This window comes from Hyaena hyaena, unplaced genomic scaffold, assembly GCF_003009895.1.
Source record: "Hyaena hyaena isolate Hyena2069 unplaced genomic scaffold, ASM300989v1 scaffold_51, whole genome shotgun sequence".
In the NCBI taxonomy this organism is placed as follows: Eukaryota; Metazoa; Chordata; class Mammalia; order Carnivora; family Hyaenidae; genus Hyaena; species Hyaena hyaena.
In genome coordinates, this window is record NW_024080683.1 from 4,012,289 (window position 1) to 4,036,231 (window position 23,943).

At 36.2% G+C, this 23,943-nt stretch overlaps 1 protein-coding gene and 1 non-coding gene across 3 annotated transcripts in view; one reads left to right on the plus strand and one right to left on the minus strand.

Moving 5' to 3' along the window:
- The window catches only part of JAK2 (Janus kinase 2), a 124,990-nt gene that overhangs the window by 22,640 nt on the left and 78,407 nt on the right, over positions 1–23,943 (plus strand). For both annotated transcript variants that reach the window (XM_039230807.1, XM_039230808.1), the window contains exon 2: positions 23,164–23,413. In XM_039230807.1, the coding sequence (XP_039086738.1) occupies positions 23,188–23,413 (226 nt within the window). In that variant the 5' untranslated portion in view covers positions 23,164–23,187. The remainder of the gene's footprint in view (positions 1–23,163; positions 23,414–23,943) is intronic.
- LOC120231005 lies at positions 845–948 on the minus strand. Its single transcript, XR_005528231.1, has one exon. It is a non-coding gene; the product is annotated as a U6 spliceosomal RNA (small nuclear RNA).

The following is a 23,943-nucleotide window of genomic DNA, read 5'->3' on the forward strand; positions in this document are numbered from 1 at the left end:
TCTTCTTTCATGTTCCTGGATCAGTTTGTCTCTTTTTTTGTCAGCTTCTTGTTTTTCTATAATGGTGTCTTCTAAATCACTTATTCTCCTTTCTGCCTCTTCCATCCGTGCACTGGAGACCTCTAATTTATTATGTATCTCATCTATCGCATTTTTAAATTATTCATGCCTGTTTTTATTTTCCATTCTGTCTGTAGCCATAGTTTCTTTGATGTCCCCTATGTTTTTTTTCAAGCCCAGCTATTAATTTTACCATTATTATTCTAAAATCTTGTTCAGTTATGCTGCTGATATCTGTTTTGAGCAGTTCATTAGCTGTCATTTCTTCTTGGAGTTTCTTTGGAGGAGCGCTCTTTCGTTTTGTCATTTTAGTTAGCTATCTGGCTCTTGTTGATTTTAAACACCTGTTATGCTCTCTGTATCTATGAGCACTGCTGTATTCAAGAAGACTCTTTGACTGTCCAGGGCCTATCCTTTCAGAGAGTGTTTTTTGAATGGTATCTCTTGGTCTCTCTTGTTGGGACCTTGGTTATTTTATTTTCCTATTTGTAGTGATATTTGGGACTCTCCACCTTGTGTATTCTGGCTTGTTTCTTTCTCTCCCAATCTCTTGGGTTTGGTATGGTTTCCTATGGCTTCAGATCTTTTCCGTGTGATGCCTGGGCGCGAGTGCAGGTACGGAGCTCCCTACTTCTCTGCCATCTTGCCCCTCCTCCCATGATAAGTACATTCTTAATCCCCTTCACCTATTTCACCTCCCCTCCCCCCCCGTTCTGTGAATAATCAGTGTGTTCTCTATAGTTAAGGGTCTGTTTCTTGGTTTGTCTCTCTCTCTTTTTTCCCCCCAAATATGGAGCACTTCCCAAATTTGTGTGTCATGCTTGCACAGGGGCCATGCTAATTTTCTCTGTATTGTTCTAATTTTAGTATATGCTGTCAAACCAAAGCTCTATTTGTATTTTTTGGTTCTTACAAATAATGCTACTATAACCATTATGCAGTATCACATTCATTTTTCTAGGGTTATAACTAGAAATGAAATTTCTGGTTTGTAGAATAGTTATATCTTCAGATTAATTAAATGTAGCCTAATTGCTCACTAAAACCAGTTGTTTAAAGGGTTCTTCTGCTCTTCATCCTCTCCTTCATACTTGGTATATTCGGACTCCTTAATTTGGCAACCTGATGGGTATAATGTGATATCCTACCTTAATTTGCATTTACTTAATTACAAGTGAGATCTACCATCTTCTTCTATGTTTATTGACATATTCATGTCTTTTGTTCCTGTTTTCATTAGGGTTTCTTTTTATTTATGTCTATTTTGTAGTTCTCTTTTAGTTTGTAGTTTGGCTTATGATCAATAAGGATTAGTACCATTTGGCACCTGTCACTTTGACAAAAATGTCCTTTTTTTTTTGGTTACCTTTTTTGTATGGTTTTGTATCTCTTCTAAGCACTGTATACCTTAATTAAAAAAAGAAAATCCAGTTTGATGTTCTTTGTCTTCTAGAAAGTGGGTTTGTCTTGTTTTCATATATTGTACTTGTTGACATTTGGACTTAAACATTTTTTGCTATTTTACTTCGCTTTTAATTTTCTTTACTTTCTTCTTGAAGCTTTTCTGCCTTATAGATTTAAGGATCTTATAAATCTTTTCTTTTAATGGCTAACTTAAAATTTTTTGACATAAATACTTAAATATTCACTTTTATGAAAAAGCCCAAAGTTATTTAGTATACTTCTCCTATAAAACAGGCAAGGAGGAGTCAAATGCCCTGTTATCTTACTCTCAGCTAAAATTTCAGTTTTACATGTTTCTTTTTTAAGTTCATTTTTAGAAACCTGCCAGTACCTAATACCACTTGTACTATATTTAGAGATTAGAATCTTTAAAACAATCTGTAGTAAATTTTATGAACAACCTTTGCTTTTAAGTGCACATCAGAGATGAATTGTAAAATATAAAACAAAATCTGGGATTTCATTTCCTGAAACTTTCTGATTTAATAACCTGAAAACACTGTATTTAGGAAATGCTAGATGAAATATAACAAACATCCTTTAAAAAAGGATTCTCCCATTTTCTTAGGGAGAATTTTAAACATACAAAAGTAGACATAATGGTGATGAACTCTTACATACTAATCACTCAGCTTCAGTAGCTCTTACTACCTGTAGCCATTTCTATGCCATCTACTTTCTCCATTACTGTGTTATTTTAAAGCACATTATAGATAACCACATAATTTCTTCCATTAATATTTCAGCATTAACCTCTAAAATATAAGGACACTTTTTTAAATTAAAAAAATTGCAATTCCTGGGAGCATATGGGTGCCTCTGTCAGTTAAGCAATCTGACTTTGACTCAGGTTGTGATCTCATAGTTCGTAAGCTCGAGTCCTGCATTGGGCTCTGTGCTGACAGTACAGAGCCACTTTGGATCCTCTGTCTCCCTCTCAGCCAATGCCCTGCTCTCTCTCTCTCTCTCTCTCAAAAATAAAAATAAAAAAGCTTTAAAAATAAAAAATTATAATTTCTTAATATCTTTACATATTCAGCAAGCAATCAAAGTTCTGATTGTCTGATATATCCTAAATGGCTTTTTAAAATGGTGTTGCGTATTTTCTAAAAACTAGGATCCAGATAAGGTCCACACATTGTGACTGTATAGTTTCAATCTGTATTTTTCCTGCATCTCTTCTCTTTTTTCTTTTTTAACTATGTTGTTTATAGTTTCCCACAATCTAGATTTTGCGGATCACCTTTTCATGGTGTAATTTAATGTGGCCCTCTGTTCTCTGCATTTCCTATAAATTGGTATTTTATAGACTTGATTATATTCAAAATTGTCATACTGCCAGAAGATATTTTCTTACATATTTTTGTTTTACTAATTCTAGTTTTTTAGCTGACTGCCTTCCACTGCTTTTTATAGGCTCCTTCCAAATTTCGCTGTCCCTTGTAAGTTGGGTTTTCTATAGCTTGTTTCCTTCTGTTCTTTACCTTCATTGAATGTTGCCTTTCCTAAAGGTATTACTTCACATCCACCCTAGTATTTACATTGCTACTTCCATAGTGTTTTATTATCCTGATACAAAACCAAAAATCCTATGCTTTTAAGATTAATATGATACATGGAAACTAATTTGACAATAAACTATTTGTAAAAAAAAAAAAAAAGATTAATATGATACAGCTTACATCCTCAGTCCCTCCTGTTGTCCTCTGCTGTTCTTTTCTTGCCTATTCCTATATTATTAGTTGAGAATTTTTGGCGTCTAACTTGGTTTTTCCTCTAAACTCTTTTTTCTGACATTTTCATGAAGTTATGTTCTTATCCAGGTGAAGAACTCACCTAAAGACAGATTAAGGTTTCTTAGTACATTTGACTCTGTAGTGTCATCTACACTTTACAGCAGTACTCCATTCTCATGATCTCATGCGAATTAAACCTTGTTAGTATCTCAAACTAGTCTGTCTCTGAAGGTGTAAACTGTTAATGGTACCCATCTCTGATCATATTCCCTGGTATTTTTAGATTTTTTATACTGTATACTTGTACCTCTGATCCTGTCCTTGTCCATCCTACAGCCTGGGGCGAACACCTTGCTCCTTTGTTTTCCTTTTCTTTCTTTGGTATTATCACTGTTTGCCCCCTCTGGTAGCTTCAGAATTATGATTTCGCTTATTATCATTATTACTTTTTGTTCTCCTTTGATATTTGACCATCAGCAGCTACTCTTTTCTGTTCCTCACTCTTTTTTTTTTTTTTTTTAATGTTTTATTTATCTCTAGGAGAGAGAGAGACAGCGTGAGCAGGGGAGGGTCAGAGAGAGAGAGAGGGAGATACAGACTCTGAAACAGGCTCCAGGCTCTGAGCTGGCAGTCAGCACAGAGCCCGACGCGGGGCTCGAACCCACGAACCGCGAGCTCATGACCTAAGCGAAAGTCGGACGCTTAACCGACTAAGCCACCCAGGCGCCCCTGCTCCTCACTCTTAAGAATAGCCATGCTACTTTGATTTCCTTATTTCCTAAATATTCTCTTAAATTTTTCCCCAGATATTTCATATACATTGGTTTAAAAATCAGAGATAACAAAGAAGAGCTTAAAATGCAAAAACAGTTACAATGAGAAGTTTTATCCTTTTGACTTCAGTCCTTTTCTCCCAGAGAAAGTTAGTTTTGACTGTTAACGTCTTGTAGTTCAATGCCTAGTTCACCTATACCACTGTTTCCTTTCCTCTTCTTTCATATTTATTCATTTTACTGCGCTGGATGTCTTTGTACCTTAAGGTAGTATATTATAACTAGTTCTTGTTCCAGAAACCGTAGGCAATATTTGTTGATTTCTCACTTTCTAGGATTAATGTACCTTTTCCAAGATTCTCTTTAGCTACCTCTTGCTTTCACCTCTTAGTGTTAAGCATGTGTATTTTTATATCAGGATGAACATTTACAGAGAGTCTAGTAACCTTAATGAGCACTTTAGTGCTTTGTAGGTGATTCCAAATTTGCAAAGCAGTAACAGTGTTATATTGAGGATTATTTGTTGTAGAGCCAGGAACATACAGTACTTTCATTCCCTTTCTTATCAAGTTTTCTCCATTGGAATTACCTTTGTTTTTGTTTTTGTTTTCACTGTTTTTTTCCTTTATTATATCCTCTGTGGATGTGTTGTGTTGTGTTGTTTTGTATTGTTTGTTTTTAACTCCTTCATGGTAAGCAGCCTAATACCACTGTTTTCTGAAGTCTTCCTTCCAGAGTCCCCTTGCTGGGCTGAGTGTGCTTCAGGCCTGCTGCCTGGCTGCCTGTCATCATGTGACTTAACTTTACTCCTTTCCAGGGTTGGATCTATTTTCTGGACCTGTTGTCATCTTTTTGATTTACTCATTTGGTTTGGTTAGTATATCTTAAGAAAGTAACTTCTGAAATGCTGCTTTTGAGGTAAACTTTGAATATTCAGATGTTTGAAAATTACTTTATTCTGCTGGGTAAGAATTCAAAGTAGAACACTATGCATGAGATTAGAAAATTCAAAATAATGATACAGAATGAAAGGAAAGGCCATCTTTACCCTTCAGATCCTTTATCTATGGTAGTCTTTTGCTAACTTCTTTCTTACTTGATAAATTCAGTGGACTTTTCCCCCTTCTGCTTCTATCTTATTTAACCTCTTCACAATATTTGGTAACTCTTCTTGTGAAACTCTTTTTCTTTCTTTTTTAAAAGGAACTTTATTTTTATTAAAATATATACAGGAAAGCACACTAATCAAAAGTGTACATATGGCACAAAGTGAACACTTCCAGCTTTTCTCCTACTTCTCGGCCTTTTCAAGAATCTGCTACATTCCTCTTTATGTTCTCCAATTTCTGATAGTTCTAAATAGTTCTTAAATGTTTGGGTTTAGAAACTTGATCTCCAACCCCCTTTGTATCTTATATACCTTACATCTGGGCATCATGTACGCTTTATGCGTAAATGACTTTGAAATCTCTAACAAAAGCACACAGTGTTTTCCTTAGCCTTCCGAAATCTAGCCGCCTATATGATATCTCAATCTGGTGTCTCATTGGTAACTCAGATTCATTATGTACCAAACTGAATTCATCATTCTTCCAAAGCTGTTTTTCTTCCATATGTGCTACACTGTTAATTCTGAGACTGTACACCCAGCCTCTCAAATCCCAAACCAAGAAATCATTCTTAATTCCTCATATATGAAGCTGATTACTATGACTCTTCATTTTAATTGTATTATGTTCCAGATATCTAAAATCCACTTTCCTAGGGTGCCTGGGTGGCTCAGTTTTGTTGAATGTCTGACTTCGGCTCAGGTCATGATCTCATGGTTCATGGGTTTGAGCTCCACATCAGGCTCTGCACTGACAGTTCAGAGCCTGGAGCCTGTTTCGGATTCTGTGTCCCCTCCTCCCTCGCCTGCTTGTGTGCGCATACTCTCTCTGTGTCTCTTAAAAATAAATATTAAAAAAAAATCCCCTTTCCTTTCAAACTTACTTTTATTCTCTATCTTGGTGCGTAGGGTTACATTCTTTATACCTAGTTGCTCAGTTGGAAATCTCAAATTCAGGTTGATTGCTCCGTTTTCCCGAATGTCCAGTTGGTAATTAAGGTAGGTGTATGTGGTGTACCTGTGTAGTACACAGTCCTGTCCTTTACCCTGTGTATTCTGTTACAGTTCCTACAACACTTTATGTAGTGTTTTATATCTGTCCACCTTATTTCCTTTCTCTTCGGATGAAGAGCTTTTGAGGCAAAGAGTTGTCTCTTTCTTTTGGAAAATGTTGAATGTGTAAATGAAGTTGCAGTGAAGTCAGATGATATAGTAATATGTAAACAGAAAAGTGATGGAATACATTTAGACTAGAAAACTTGACATGAACAAGTTAAAAATTCCAGAATTTCTCATAAGTTAACAAATCTAATACATATCTGTTTTATCTATGTTTTGGCTGAATTACTCCTAAAATACCTCTGTAAGGAGAAGAGAAATATATAAGTAAGTGCAGTATAATGACTTTATATCTTGTTTTGTTAAGGATTCATAAAGCAGCATTTTATATTTTAACATATTACCAGGAAATTTCTATGACAGTTACAGATTATTGTGGTATACTTTGCAAAATAGGCTTCATTCTCTGAACATTGCTTTTAAGTTTTAAGTCATTTTTTTCTGCTTTTAATTCTTTATAAATAATAGTGAATAATGGAAACCAACATACACTTAAAGGAAATATAGCTATATTCCAACAAACTAATTAGAATATATTCCAAATATTAGCAGTTAGCGATCAGTACAAAAAAATATTTTATGAAATGTATACCAAAGTGGTTTTAAGATTAACCTAGAGGCTAATTAAGACATTTTAAGGGGCACCTGGCTGGCTCAGTCAGTAAGTAGATGATGCAACTCTTGATCTCAGGGTTGTGAGTTCAAGCCTACATTGGGCATGGGGCCTACTTAAAAAAAATTTTTTTTAAATAATAGCATATCAAAGAAAAATCCTAGTTAATGAAAGAAGTGATAAAAATAAAAACTAAGGGAAATAATGCACCAGAAAATGGAGTTTTAGAAAAAGACTCTTTTATTTTAGATGGAAATGTATAATAAAGCCAATTTCTTCTTTTTTTTTTTAATGTTTTATTTATTTCTAGGAGAGAGAGAGACAGCGTGAGCAGGGGAGGGTCAGAGAGAGAGGGAGTCACAGACTGAAACAGGCTCCAGGCTCTGAGCTGGCAGTCAGCACAGAGCCCGACGCGGGGCGTGAACCCACAAACCGTGAGATCATGACCTAAGCGAAAGTCGGATGCCTAACCGACTAAGCCACCCAGGCGCCCCTATAAAGCCAATTTCTTAAACTGACAAATAACGTAAGTAGATGAGGCTAAAAAATAATTGGTATTTCTTGCTGTTCCCTTTTTAGCTTTCATTCCTCAAGCATTAGTTTAGCCTTTGAGGAATGTAAGGAAACAGAAGAATAGGTACATTAAGTCTGTAGCATCCTATTACCATAGCTCTCAGCCAATGTTTCTTTGTCATTACTATAGGAAATTATATTTGATAAAAAATATCTGAGCCCTTTTTTAAACAATAGTTGCTGATAAGTAGATCCAAATTCTTATTCACTGATGATTTCTATTGAAAACATGATGTTCCCATTACCATTGACAAGAAACTCAAATTAGACTTTCTCTGCCCTTGTGCAATTCATGTTATGTAACTTTTCTTGGCTGTTGCTGTACTTGAATATTTGATTATGGTTTAGGGAGGTATTGCATTAGATATAATTGGCCAAATGTGAACTATAAAAGTATGTTTGGGTAGCCAAATATCTGGTAGAAACCAACAAAATTAAAGTAGGAATAAGAGGTAAAGACAACAAAAGTTTGTTTTGATGCTAACAGGTATCTAGGGGTATTGTTTTACATTTTTTGTGTTTCTTCTAAAAATAGGTATACTTTTTTTAAAAAACAGTTTTATTGAGATGTGATTCATATACTGTACATTTTGCCCCTAACCATACATTTTTATTTTAAGTTGAAGAAGCAAAACTAGAATCTGTGTGGATGTGAATAGTGAGAAATTGTGTTTAGATATCATTTCCAACTGCATTCCTGGGATTAACCCTTCTTGGTTTTGATTTTCTGACTTTTTTATGTATTACTGGTTCCATGTTCTGTTGTTTTGCTATGTTCTTGAGGAACATTTGCCTTTTGTAATACATCTAGTTTTGGCATCAGAGTAACGATTATAAAATAATTTGGGAAGTATTTCCTGCTTCTTTGTTTTCATTAAGAGTTTGTATAGAATTGGTATTACTTTTTCCTTAAATGTTGGCAGACTTTACCAGTAAGTGATTTGGCCTGGAGTTTTCTTTTTGGATAAATTTTTAATGAAAAATTTGATTTGTTGAACAGATATTTGTATGATACAATTCATGTTTTCTGTTTTAGTTTTGGTAAAAAAAAAAAAAATCATTGGTATAAATCATTGTAATCCGTTTTCCACTTCGTATCTATAAGACCTGTAGTGATATCTGGCTTTTATTCGTGCTATTGATAATTTGTGTGTGTTTTTTTCTTTCAATATTGATCATTCTACTTAGAGATATAAATTTTATTGATCTTTTTCTAAAACTAACTTGTGGTTTTATTGATTTTTCTCTGCTCTTCATTACTACTTTCTTCTCCTTTCTCTGGTTTCTTTTTCTAGCTACTTAGGAAGATCATTGATTCCACATCATCTTTCTTAATACAGGTATTTAAGATACTCATTTCCCTTTAAACATCACATTAGCCATATTTAAAAAATTTTATTTTTTTAACAGTTCTTTTTTTTTTTTTTACTATGTAGTAACATTTTTTATTTATTTCTCCACTAGCAAGAAATAAAGCATAAAATTGTTTTCTCCATTTTCTTTGGAAAATTAATCAATTCTTTTTTATGTTTATTTTTATTTTTGAGAGAGTGAGAGAGAGTGAGCGAGCACCAGGGAGGAGCAGAGAGAGGGAGACACAGAATCTGAAGCAGGCTCCAGGCTCTGAGCTATCAGCACAGAGCCTGATGCGGGGCTCAAACTCATGGACCATTAGATCATGACCTGTGCCAAAGTTGGCTGTTTAACCAACTGAGCCACCCAGGCGCCCCTAAAACAATTTTTTTTAATGCCTATTTATTTTAGAGAGAGAGAGAGAGAGAGAGAGAGAGAAGGAGAAGGAGAACAAGCAGGGGAGGGTCAGAGAGAGAGGGAGACACAAAATCCAAAACAGGCTCCAGGCTCTGTCTGACCTGTCAGCACAGAGCTCAACACAGGGCTCTAACCCACAAACTGTGAGATCATGACCTGAGCTGAAGTCTGATGCTTAACTGATTGAGCCCTCTAGGCGCCCCTGCCTTTGGTAGTTTGATGAATATTGCATTGAATCTGTAGATACCTTTGACTAATATTTATATTTTCACATTAATAATTCTTCCAATTTATGAGGATGATGTTTTCATTTGCTTGCACTGTCTTCAGTTTCTTTCATCAATGTTTTATACTTCTTAAGAACATAACTCTTAACAAATTCAGACTTTTCAAATTTAATCTTTTCTAATTTGCAGACTAGACTGGCATATGATATAACCTAGTGAGTGTTGCATGTGCACTTGAAAAGGATGTACATTCTGCAGTTATTAGGTATATTGTGTAAATGTTTAGTTGGTTATTGGTGTTCAGGTCTTCAGTATTCCTTTTTTATAAGTTTCTTTTTGAGAGAGAGAGAGAGACAAAGAGAGAACGAGTGGGAGAGTGGCAGAGAGAGGAGGAGAGAGAGAATCCTAAGCAGTCTCTGGGCTGTCAGTGCAGAACCCAGCGCGAAGCTTAAACTCATAAACTGTGAGATCATGACCTGAGCCGAAATCAAGAGTTGGACCCTTAACCGACTAAGCCACCCAGATGCCCCTGGATCTTCATTATTCTTATTTTTTCTTCTGTTTTATTTGTTAATTCCCAACAGGCGTATTAAAATTTCTAGCTATTAAAGTTGTTTTTCCTATTTCTTTGTTTACTTTTTTGTTTCTTGTGACTTGAAACTCTTATTACATACATCTGTTTATTGTTATTTTTTTTTAAATTCTTATGTTTTATTTAATTCTGAGAGAGACAGTGTGAGCAGGGGAGGGTCAGAGAGAGAGGGAGACACAGAATCTGAAACAGCCTCCAGGCTCTGAGCTAGCTGTCAGCACAGAGCCCGACACAGAGCCCGAACTCACAAACCGTGAGATCATGACCTAAGCCGCAGTTGGACGCTTAACCAACTGAGCCACCCAGGCGCCCCTGTTGTAGTTTTTTTTAATGTCCTGTTTTAAAAGCTGGAAATGTTTTTTGGAATATTTATTATATGACCTTTTACTTATTGGTCAGTTATCTAAAATTAATATTTTGGGGTATGGTGTAAATTGGAGGTCAAGATTTCTTTTTTCTTGCCCTTTAATAGCCATCGACTGAGAAACATTTATTGAAAAGACTAACATTCTTCCACCAAAATGCAATTCACCATATATGTCTTAAGTTAGTTTACTTTATGTGAGGATATTTTTTCAACTGTATTTGTTTTTTTTGTCTATTTTTCTGTTTTTATGCTAATACCAACTTGACTTAATTACACTAACTTCACAGTAAATCTTGATGTCTGGTAATGTAAATCCTTCCAGTTGGCTCTTCTAGATTGTTTTGACTCTTGTAATCTTTGTTTTCCATACAGATATTAACTTGTAAATTCCCGTAACTTAAGCTGCTAGGTTTTAATTGGGACTGTGTTGACTCTATGTATCAACTTGGAGAAGAGTTACCTGAGCAATATTGAGTTTTCCTATAGTCTTTTTTTTTTTTTTTTAAGTTTATTTGTTTTGAGAGATAAAGCACAAGTGAAGGAGGGGAAGAGAGAGCGAGAATCCCAAGCAGGCTCCACATTGGCAATGTGGAGCCCAGTGGGAGGCTCAGGCTCTGAACTGTGAGATCATAACCTGAAGCTGAAGTCAGTTAACCTACTGAGCCACCCAAGCACCCTACGTTTTCCTATACTCTTATTTCTGTATGTTCTTTTCTTCCATTATTTAACTGGCCTTTATTTTTTCTTGCAGTGCTTTTTAGTTTTTATTACTGAGTTCTTACAGATATTTTAGTAGATTTATTCCTAAATATTTGAGTCTTTGTTACTGTTAATGATACTGTTTTTAATCATCTTCATTTTAAAAATTGTTTCTGGTATAAGAAAGTCGATTAAGTTTTGTATATTGATTTTGTATGCACTATCCTTTCTGAATTCACTTAGTAATTGTTACAGTCTTTAAATTTGTCTGCATACATGGTCATATCATCTGTGAATATGTCAGTTTTACTTCCTTCTTTCTAATCATTATACCTTTTATTTCCTTTTCTTGCTTTATTGTGCTGGCCAGAACCTCCAGTCAAGTGTTGAGTGATGGGCAGCTGGGTGGCTCAGTTATTTGGGTACCTGACACTTGATTTCAGCTCAGGTTGATCTAGGGTTGTGGAATTGAGCCCATCATTGGGCTCTATGCTGAATGTTGAGCCTGCTTAAGATTCTCTCTCTCTCTTCCTCTCTCTCTCCCTCTCTCTGCCACTCTCTCTCATTTACATGCACTCTCTAAGAAAAAAAGTTTTTAGGGGTGCCTGAGTCACTCAGTCAATTGTGTCTGACTCTTGGCTTCAGCTCCAGTCTTGATCCTGGGGCCATGGGATTGAGCCTCGCAGCAGGCTCTGGGCTGAGCATGGAGCCTGCTGAGGATTCTCTTTCTCTCTCTTTCTTTCTCTCTCTCTCCCTCCCTTTGCCCCCCATTTGTGCTCTCTCTCCCCAAAAATTAAAATAAAATATTGAGTGGAAGTCATGATTTTAGATAAGCTAATTAAATTTTTGAATTCAAGAAGAATGAGATATTTAACCCATTACACATTTTAAGTTCTCTGATAGCTATTTTTTATAAGAATGAGGAAGTCTGCTTTTAAAGCTAGTTAGCTGAGAGTTTCTAATCACAAACCATTGTTGAATATTATTAGAGTTTGTTTCTACATTTATTGAGGTGATCATATGTTACTTTTCTCATGTATCCTAATAATAAAAATTCTCTTGATTAATATTTTAATGTTAAATTAGCTTTGCTTTTTTGGGGTATGCTAACCCAGTCAAGATTTGTTACTCTTTTAAAATATTACTAATTACTACTATTACTAATTACTAATACTATTACTAGTATTTTATTTTTTTCATATATCTTTGTAGGAGATATTTACATAAAATTTTCTTTCCTTGTCACAACTTTATTACATTTTGGTATTATGTTCATACTGTATTCTTAAAATATGTGGAAAAGTGTAATTTCTGTTTACTGAGATAGTTTGTGTAAACTCTTTTTTTATTCTTCAGATGTTTGGGAAAATTCACCAAGAAAGTCAACAGGCATTGAATTTTCTTTGTGGAAAAGTTTTAAGTTAAATAAAATATTCAATTTATTTAATAAATGTTAAAAATTTAAAATTGTATCGTTCTTTCTTTGTCAAGTGTTTTTTCCACTTCCTTTGTTAGTTTTGCTAAATTTATGTTTTTGAATAAACATATTTTTTCAAATATTTCAGATTTATTGGAGGATGTTCCTATATTGACACATATTTTTAGGGGCAACTGGAGTTGCTCAGTTGATTAAGCATCTGACTCTTCATTTCACCTCATGTCATGATGTCATGGTTTGTGGGTCCAAGTTATGTAACCTTCCTTAACTTCTCTCTACCTTTGTTTCCCCTTCTGGCAACCATTGATAGTAGTAATGTCAATCTTGGGGCGCCTGGGTGGCTCAGTCAGTTAAGCGTTTGACTCTTGATTTCAGCTCATGTCATGATCTCAGGGTTAATGAGATCAAGCCCCAATGATTAGATTGAGCCCCGTGTTGGGCTCACTGCTGTCAGCAGGATGCTTCCTTGGGATTCTCTCCTCCTTCTCTGCCCCTTTCCTGCTTGCCTGCTCTTATTGTCTCTCTCTCTCTCAATATAAATAAATAAGCTAAAGATAAAAAAGTACATGTTGTGGTACTTTTATAAGTAGTCATAGTTTCCATAATAGATTTTGGATTTGAACACTGTTAGTAAATTTACATCAGTTCAAATGTAGAGCTTTGTATTTTTTAATATATGTTTTTTCTTTTTGGCTGCAGTTGTTAAGAAAACAATGAATTTACAGAATATTGAGTGTTATTGAATATCTATCATATGTCCTATTTTGCAGTTTAAAGCACTTCTTTATTCTTATTAAACTGTTAAGAGTATTGATTCATAAAATAAGAAGAGTGGGTAGTGATTAAGGTCACTTTGACTTTTTTATGTTATCCTCTAAATGTTATTTCTTCAATATTTTTAAGAATTACATAAATTAGGGGCACCTAATGAGGGATGGCTGTCAGTTAAGCGTCCAGCTTTGGCTCAGGTCATGATCTCACAGGTTCGTGAGTTAGAGCCCCACTTTGGGCTCTATGCTGACAGCTAGGAGCCTGGAGCCTGCTTCAGATTCTGTGTCTCCCTCTCTGCCCCTCCCCTGCTTGCACTCTGTTTCTCTCTCTCTCTCTTTCAAAAAAAAAAAATAAACACGAACAAAAGAATTACATAAATTAATCATAGTATATACAACATTAAATTAACATTATGAGTCTTAAATAGATAAAATGGTTGCTTGCTCCATTGTCATATTTTGAATATATTCCTTTAGTATTTGTTGAGAATCGCTTTATGGTAGAACATGTTGTTTGTTTTCAGAAATTTTCCAGGTGCATTTGAAAAGGATTTGTCGATGGTCTCCTCTTTTAATTGCATTTTTCAGTGAAATATAGGGAGTAGAAAGTAAGAGTTGGAGTTGCAGTTTTGGTGATGGAGGAGAAAGGATAAGGTATGAGAGTTGTTTAGAAAAGTGGGAGAGTAAATGGATTAAAGAAATAAAATAATAAATAATAGGTTATAGGTGTGTAGCACTAAAGGTCCATTTGAGGTTAGAGTTTATAAAGATAAACCAATCTTAGCGCATCTGTATTTTCATCAGCTGTATTTATATATATAGGTAGAAGTTCTGAGTATTGAGTTAAATGTTGAACTCTTTTAAGAGTTTCCTTACTGTTTTTGGTGTTCTGACCCTTTATTTTGACTCCTATAAGTTAAGCCTTCTTAAAAGTAAACCTTATCTCCTCTCAGAAGATTATTTTAGTATAAACGTAGGCATCTCTAACACCAATGAAATTTCTTCTTTTATTTTTATATGTTTTATTCTGATCTATTTTCTTTTTTCTGCCATCTAGAGCTCTTGGAGTTACACTTCCTGAATTGATGCTCCCTATTTTTTGGTTTTTTTGCTCATATTTCTCTCTCTTGAACTAGGAAACTGGGAGATTGTTTTGACTTTGTCTTCCAAATTATTTGGTCTCTTTAGTTGTATTATTCAGTGTTCTCATTGAATTGTCATTTTAAAAAAATTAACTACTTTCATTTTCTCCTTTTTAGTGATCATCTAATGACGCTTTATGTTTTCAAAAATTCCTTAATCTGAGGATACCAAGAAGAAATTTATTTTATTTTATTTAATCTTATTTATTTATTTACTTATATAGAGCACTTGTGCAGCACAAGCAGGGGGAAGGGTGGAGGGAATGAGGGAGGGAAGGGGAGGAGGGAGAGAGAGAGAGAGGGATGGAGAGAAAGAAAGAGGGAGGGAGGGGGGAGGGAGGGAGGGGGAGAGAGAGAGAGAGAGAGAGAGAGAGAAGAAGGAGAGAATATCCCAAGCAGGCTCCATGCCCAGCTCTGAGCCCATTGTGGGGCTTGATCTTCCCTGAGATCATGACCTGAGCTTAACTCAAGAGTTGGATGCTTAACTGACTGAGCCACCTAGGCACCCCCAAGGAGAATTTTTCAGAACATTCTATTCTGTTTATTTCTTCTGGTGTTAATTGTTTTATTGCTCACTTTGGTCCTCCTCTTTTATGCTTTCTTCCTGGCCCCCTTTACCTTCAATGTATGATCATCCTTGATTATCCTCGCATATTTATTCTTTTTGTATGTGTGTGCAGAAAACTTTAATGCTTATTAATGCCTTCTGTGTGTGTTTTATTTTAATTCATTAATTTTTTAAATGTTTATTTATTTTTGAGATAGAGACAGAGCACAAGCAGGGAAGGGGCAGAGGAAGGAAGACAAGAATCTGAAGCAGGCTCCAGGCTCTGAGCTGTCAGCACAGAGCCTGACACAAGGCTAGAACCCACGAACCACGAGATCGTGACCTGAGCTGAAGTCAGATGCTTAACCAACTGAGCCACCCAGGCGCCCCATTCTGTGTGTATTTTAAATAGAGTTTATTTATTTCCTTCAGTTTCTTTTCTTTGTCATCTGTTCCTGTCTACTTTTTATCTTCCATCAATTCTGCAAAATTCTTTCTGGTTTTGCTGATAGCACTGTTCCTTATTTTTCCAAGCTATCATGAGTTTATTCACATAAACTTTTTATTTTACTCCTTTCCATCCTTTTGGTTATCATCATATATTTTGCTTTTACATCTATTATAAGTTTCAGTATATGTTGTTATCATTAAGCTTTTAAACACTTGTTAATTGTCTTTTAAAGAATTCAAGAGGGACGCCTGGGTGACTGTCGATTAAGTGTTTGACTTCAGCTCAGATGGTGATCTCACGGTTTGTGAGTTTGAGCCCCGCGTCTGGCTCTGTGCTGACAGCTCGGAGCCTGCAGCCTACTTCGGATTCTGTGTCTCCTTCTCTCTCTGCTCCTCCCTCACTTGTGCTCTGTCTCTCAGAAATAAATAAAATATTAAAAAGAAAAAAGAATTCTTCAAGAAAGGGAAGAAAAATGGAATGTTACAGTTACCCACATATTTACTATTTTTGACTTCTTCATTCCTTTCTACAAATCTGAATTTGCATCACTTATCATTTGCCTGTAATTCAGAGAACTTTTTTTTAGCATTTATTAGTTTTTGTTGTTGGTATTGTTGATGTGTACTCCCAGGATCCATTTGTCTGAAAATATATTTGTTTAGCTTAAATTTTAAAGGTTAGTTTTGTGGACTATAGAGTTTTAGGTTAAATCGCTCCGTCTGCTCCCTAGCAGCATGTTGTCTTCTGGTCCCCACTGTTTCTGATGAGACATCAGTTATATGTCTTATTTTGGCTCTCCTGTGTATAAGTGGCAGCTTTCATTAAGATCTTTCTCTATGATTTTAGCAGTTTGACTATGATATGACTATATAGGAGACTGTTGTCTCTTGTGGATGATATCTTGTACAAACTCCAGGCAGTGTGGATTATAGTCTTTCTTTGGAGTGTAGGGCTTTGTTTTAGCGGACATTTTACCTTGATCCTGTGGAGGCTTGGTGTTAGGCTTTGTTAGGACTGTCCATTTCAGTTTTTCCCTTATTTCTGATATGTGGTTCTTCCTCCTCAAGTGTGGCTTTTCTGGAGGTTGAATGAAAAGCTTGGAATATTTACCAATTCCTTCTATGTCCAAACTTTGATTCTCCAGGATCAGATAGCTATTGAAATCTCTTCCTATATCTTTTAGATTTTTAGTTATTGCTTCTCCCTGGGCTTTTTGGATTTTCATCCCATGCATGGGATTTCAGGAGTCAGCCCCTCAAGACGCTCTCTTTTTCTTTCCAGGATTTCTGCCTTTGGTTTCTGTTTTAGCATCTCCAAAGTTTGTTCCCTGATTCTTCCAGTCAGCAAGACTACAGCTTTGTATAATAGCTTTATCTTCTTCTCAAGCAACTCTTTTGGGCACTACAAAGACTGTGTAGTTCCTTCAAGATAAAAGATGGATGAATGTGGAGGTACCTGGTTGGCTCAGTCAGTTAAGCATCTGACTTGTGATTTCGGCTCAGGTCAAGATCTCACAGTTTGTCGGTGTGAGCCTTGGGTCGGGCTCCATGTCATCAGTGCAGGACTCTCTTTCTCCCTCTCTCTCTCTCTGCCCTTCCTCTGCTCGTGCTCGCTCGCTCGCTCTCTCTCAATAAATAAAATAAACATTAAAATAAAGATGGATAAATGTGGACCACCTTCAGAGTTTTTCCTCTGTCAGAGGTCAGATCCCCTCCAGTTGCTGTCTGCTTTTGTTTGCTTGGTGATGCCTTCAGTGTTTTTATGATATTTTGTTCTTGACTTCATAATTGTTATCAGTAAAGCATATGGGTTTGTATCACAAGCATCCAAATCAGAAAGGAAGAAGTAAGTATGTACACACACACAAACACACACACACACACACGTTATTCAGCCTTAAAAAAGGAATTAACATTATTTGCAACAACATGGATGAACCCCAGGGGCAAGTAAAATAAGTCAGAATGACAAGTACCTCATGGTACCCCTTACATGTGTAATTAAAAAAAAACCTCTAAGAAGGAGATGTTAGAAAAGTCTTGCTAAGGACTGAGATTTGGGAGAAATAGGTAAAAGACTAAAGATTTTTCAGTTATAAGGTAGGTAAGATTTGAAAATCTAGTATATATAACATATTGACTATAGTTGAGAACACTGTATTGTATAATTGAAATTTTTTTTTTTTTTAAATGTTTTATTTATTTCTAGGAGAGAGAGAGAGAGACAGCGTGAGCAGGGGAGGGTCAGAGAGAGAGGGAGTCACAGACTGAAACAGGCTCCAGGCTCTGAGCTGGCAATTAGCACAGAGCCCGACGCGGGGCTTGAACCCACGAACCGCGAGATCATGACCTAAGCGAAAGTCGGATGCCTAACCGACTAAGCCACCCAGGCGCCCCTATAAAGCCAATTTCTTAAACTGACAAATAACGTAAGTAGATGAGGCTAAAAAATAATTGGTATTTCTTGCTGTTCCCTTTTTAGCTTTCATTCCTCAAGCATTAGTTTAGCCTTTGAGGAATGTAAGGAAACAGAAGAATAGGTACATTAAGTCTGTAGCATCCTATTACCATAGCTCTCAGCCAATGTTTCTTTGTCATTACTATAGGAAATTATATTTGATAAAAAATATCTGAGCCCTTTTTTAAACAATAGTTGCTGATAAGTAGATCCAAATTCTTATTCACTGATGATTTCTATTGAAAACATGATGTTCCCATTACCATTGACAAGAAACTCAAATTAGACTTTCTCTGCCCTTGTGCAATTCATGTTATGTAACTTTTCTTGGCTGTTGCTGTACTTGAATATTTGATTATGGTTTAGGGAGGTATTGCATTAGATATAATTGGCCAAATGTGAACTATAAAAGTATGTTTGGGTAGCCAAATATCTGGTAGAAACCAACAAAATTAAAGTAGGAATAAGAGGTAAAGACAACAAAAGTTTGTTTTGATGCTAACAGGTATCTAGGGGTATTGTTTTACATTTTTTGTGTTTCTTCTAAAAATAGGTATACTTTTTTTAAAAAACAGTTTTATTGAGATGTGATTCATATACTGTACATTTTGCCCCTAACCATACATTTTTATTTTAAGTTGAAGAAGCAAAACTAGAATCTGTGTGGATGTGAATAGTGAGAAATTGTGTTTAGATATCATTTCCAACTGCATTCCTGGGATTAACCCTTCTTGGTTTTGATTTTCTGACTTTTTTATGTATTACTGGTTCCATGTTCTGTTGTTTTGCTATGTTCTTGAGGAACATTTGCCTTTTGTAATACATCTAGTTTTGGCATCAGAGTAACGATTATAAAATAATTTGGGAAGTATTTCCTGCTTCTTTGTTTTCATTAAGAGTTTGTATAGAATTGGTATTACTTTTTCCTTAAATGTTGGCAGACTTTACCAGTAAGTGATTTGGCCTGGAGTTTTCTTTTTGGATAAATTTTTAATGAAAAATTTGATTTGTTGAACAGATATTTGTATGATACAATTCATGTTTTCTGTTTTAGTTTTGGTAAAAAAAAAAAAAATCATTGGTATAAATCATTGTAATCCGTTTTCCACTTCGTATCTATAAGACCTGTAGTGATATCTGGCTTTTATTCGTGCTATTGATAATTTGTGTGTGTTTTTTTCTTTCAATATTGATCATTCTACTTAGAGATATAAATTTTATTGATCTTTTTCTAAAACTAACTTGTGGTTTTATTGATTTTTCTCTGCTCTTCATTACTACTTTCTTCTCCTTTCTCTGGTTTCTTTTTCTAGCTACTTAGGAAGATCATTGATTCCACATCATCTTTCTTAATACAGGTATTTAAGATACTCATTTCCCTTTAAACATCACATTAGCCATATTTAAAAAATTTTATTTTTTTAACAGTTCTTTTTTTTTTTTTTNCGCGGGGCTTGAACCCACGAACCGCGAGATCATGACCTAAGCGAAAGTCGGACGCTTAACCGACTAAGCCACCCAGGCGCCCCAATAATTGAAATTTTCTAAGAGAATTTAAAGTAACTTCATGAGGTGATGGATGTGTTGATTCAGTGATGGGAGTCATTTCACCGTGTATACAGTGCAAATAATCTTGTAGTGTAAAGTATCTTACAATTTTGTCAACTATATCGGTATAGTGGAAAATTTTTTTTCAAAGACTGCAACTTAAAAATTGTTAAGGCCTCACTGAGAGATCTGCTGAAAGATATATTTCAGCAGAAAAAAGTCCAGAAGGAAAGCATATGATTAAAAACAGTGGTAAGCACAAATTGATGAAATTCTTACAGATTTGCCTCTTAATGGCTAAGAGTTCATTTTAGATGAGTTTCAGTAATTGAGTATAAAAGAGACAGTATAATAAATTAGAAGAAATTTTTTTTTAATTTTATAGTTTTGAACAAATTAAATTTGTATATCCAGTTGCTTTTGGACTTCAAAAATCTTGCAGTTTGGGGCTCCCGGGTGGCTCAGTTGGTTACGCATCCGACTTTGGTTCAGGTTATGATCTCATGGTTTGTGAGTTCGAGCCCTGTGTTGGGCTCTGTGCTGACAGCTCAGAGCCTGGAGCCTGCTTCACATTCTGTGTCTCCTCCTCTCTCTGCTCCTTCCCATTCACGCTCTCTCTCTCTCTCAAAAATAAATAAATATCAAAAAAAAATTTTTTTTAAATCTTGCAGTTTTAACAATTACCAGCTTCTTGTTTTGTTGTGGTTTTACTCATAGTAAGTCCTATGATATTTGAAGAACTGTTAACTCTAGTATTTAATACAATCATAGTCCTTATGGTTAGAGATCTAAACTTCACCTTGCACATCACTTAGACATCATGTTTCTTTCCTTTAATGTCTGTACTTAGTAAAGTGGCATTCAGAAATGCTGTGTTGAGTGTTTGTCATTATTTTCACCTTCTGCCTTCACATAGCTCTGCTTATGATTTAAATGAGCATCTATGGGGAAATCTTGCAAATATCAATCTCATGTTTTAGCTGCCAGCTAGATTCTGGTGTAATTGCCCTACTTCTGTTTCTAAACAAAAGTGTGTAAAGCAGTCCTTATTCTCAGGTACCAATGTCAAGAGGCAAAGTCTTCATTTCCTTATTTCCATTAATGGTATTATAGATCTTCCAAGTTTGAAATTCTCACATCATCTTTTACCTCTGGTTTAAAAATTTTATTTTTATTTGAGTGTCTTTTTATTTGAGTTGCATTAGTATTGGCTGTACAGCATAGTGAGTCAGCAGCATCTCTCTGTGTTTTACTGTGCTTGCCACGGTATCATCGACTTCATTCCCTGCGCTGTGCCTTTTATTCCTTTGATTTATTCATTCCATAACTGGACTTCTGGCTTCTTCTGTATTTAGTTAGTTACCAGGTTGCATGAAATCTTTCTTTATATTACCATTCATCATTCAACTATTGCTGTTTCAATTCAGGATCTACCTGGTACCTAGACTATTGCAGCAGCTTTCTGTTTCTTCTTCACCTTTCTAATTCATCATTTGACTGTAGGATAAAGTTTAAATTCTTTGATCTCATTTTTTTTTTTAAAGTAGGCTCCATGCCCAATGTGGGGCTTAAACTCACAACCCTGCGAGTAAGAGTCCTATGCTTTGTGGGGCTCTGGGTGACTCAATCAGTTAAGTGCCCGACTTTGGCTCAGGTCGTGATCTTGCAGTTTGTGAGTTTGAGCCCCACATTGGGCTCTATGCTGACAGTATGGAGCCTGCTTGGGATTCTCTCTCTCTCGCTCTCGCTCTCTCTCGCTCTCTCTCTCTCTCGCTCTCTCTCACTCTCTCTCCCTCTCTCTCTCTCCCCCCCGCACTCCTCTCCCACTTGTGCTCTCTCTCTCTCTCTTTCAAAAATAAATAAACATTAAAAATAACAATAATAATAAAAGAGTCACATGCTTTACTGACTTAGCCCAGCCAGATACCCCTTAAAACTCTTTGATCTGACATTCAGAATTTTCTTAATTCTTTATCAATTAGGATTGCATTCAATTATAAATAATAAAATGTCTGGTGATAGATAGGTGATTCTTGACACTGATTCAGATGCTTAAGTTTGCCAGGTCTTTTATTCTCTTGGCATTTTCTTCCTAGTGTTAAGGTGACTGCCCTGCCCTATATTTATGCTGAGAGGCAGGTAGGAAGAAAGTGAAGGGAGAAAAGCAAAAAGGCCAAGTTGGAGTGCCTGGGTGGCTGACATGGTTGAGCATCCATCTCTTGATTTCCACTCAGGTCATGATCTTACAGTTCATGAGTTTGAGCCCCACGTCGGGCTCTGTGCTGACAGTGCAGAGCCTGCTTGGGATACTCCCTCTCTCTCCCTCTCTCTCTGCTTCTCTCCCACTGTGTTCCTCTGCTCTGCTCTCCTCTCCTCTCCTCTCCCTTCCCCTCCCCCCTCTGTCTTTGTCTCTCTCTCTCAAGTAAATTAATTTTTAAGAAAATAAAAAAGAAGGCCAAGTCAGTTTCCCTTTAAGGAGTGGTCCTGAAGTACCACTCGGCAACTCCTGCTTAAATCTCCTTTGTTGAAACTGGTTCACGTGGCTCTTCATCTGTGGGGAAGTACAGTTCTTTCGGGGTATGTTGCTCTCCTTAACAAAACTGGGCCTCTCAAGGGGCGCCTGGGTGGCTCAGTCACTTAAGCGTCTGACTTCGGTTCAGGTCATGATCTCACGGTTCGTGGGTTCGAGCCCCGCATTGGGCTCTGTGCTGACAGCCAGCTCAGAGCCTGGAGCCTGTTTCAGATTCTGTGTCTCCCACTCTCTCTGACCCTCCCCTGCTCACGCTGTCTCTCTCTCTCTCTCTCAGAAATAAATAAAAAATTTAAAAAAAAATTGGGCCTCTCAAGAAGGAAAAATGCATCCTGGGTATGTAGTTGCAGTTTTGCCACAAATAGTCATCTGTACTTTTAGTCCTTTCCTAAATGGCGTGACTCCTCAAATACTGCACTTCAGCCCAGTTAGAGTAGGTCTTGTACCTTTCTACTTCTCAGCACAGTTCTACTCTCCTGGAATATTCTCTGTCTGTCATTCATATAAATCCAGTCTGTTGTACAGAGTCAGTTTTAAATATGACCTCCTCGGGGCACCTGGGTGGCTCATTCGGTTAAGCATCTGACTTCAGCTTAGGTCATGATCTTGCAGTTTGTGAGTTTGAGCCCCGCATCGGGCTCTGTGCTGACAGCTCAGAGCCGGGAGCCTGCTTTGGATTCTGTGTCTCCTCTTCTCTCTGCCCCTCCCCTGCTCATGCTCTGTCTCTCAATAATAAATAAAAATATTAAAATAAATAAGTAAGTAAATAAATATGACTTCCTGTAATAAAACTTAAAAGTTTAAAACCCAGTTTGAAATGTTATTTACCCCCTCTAGACCCCGGTAAGCAGTTGTCACAAGTAGTTCATTTGTTGAGAATTTATGTTGCCTAGTGATCTCTTCTCCTGTTGCCTGTGATGGATTTTGTTTGTTCGTTTTGTTAGTATTACATATCTGTATTATGTTTCCTCAGTTAAGTTGTAAACTTCAGTTTTATAGCCTTGTTCACAGGAAGTTTATAATATCAGTATCTCTCATTGTGCTTTGTACATAGTAGTACACAATATTTATTCAGGTATTGATTTAACAAAAGTCACTGCTTTCAGAGAAAGCTTCTTTGTATATGAGGGATACCTTATTAGTATCACTTTCTTCTGTAACATTATTTTTTCTTAATAGGCAAATGTTCTGAAAAAACTCTGCATGGGAATGGCTTGCCTTACAATGACGGAAATGGAAGGAACGTCCGTATCTCCGGTACATCAGAATGGTGATATTCCTGGAAATGCCAGTTCTGTGAAGGACATAGATCCACTCCTACAGGTGTACCTTTATCATTCTCTTGAGAAAGCTGATGGAGAATATCTGAAGTTCCCAACGGGGGAGTATGTTGCAGAAGAAATTTGTGTTGCTGCTTCTAAAGCTTGTGGTAAATATTAAAAAACATATATTTTCTCCTTGTTAATAGATCATTGCTTCAATTATACTACTCTATTGTACATGTATAATGTATTATATTCTGTTTTTTTAAATGCATATGTGACTGATAGGTATGTTCTTAAAGACATAAAAAAATGAGAATATCGCTGGAGTAGATGGCAGGTAAGTCTGCCTTGGGCTCATCCTGCAGACTGAATGCTTGTGTTCCCCTAAGATTCGTATTGAAACCTATTCCTCTAATGTGATGGTGCTTGGAGGTGGGTCCTCAAGAGGTGAAGGGGTCAGTGGGTGGATCCATGTCAGTGGGATTAGTATCTTTAGAAAAGAGACTCCAGGGAGCTCTGTCACCCCTTCTGCCATGTGACAGCAATAGTAAGAAGATGAATCAGAAGAGGATTTCTCTGAACTAGAAAATGGGTCCTCATTAGGCAACTGAGAGGTTTTAATTCCTAGCCTCGAGCACTGTGAGAAATTTCTATTGCTTATAAGCCCCTTAGTCTGTATTATTTTTGTTATAGC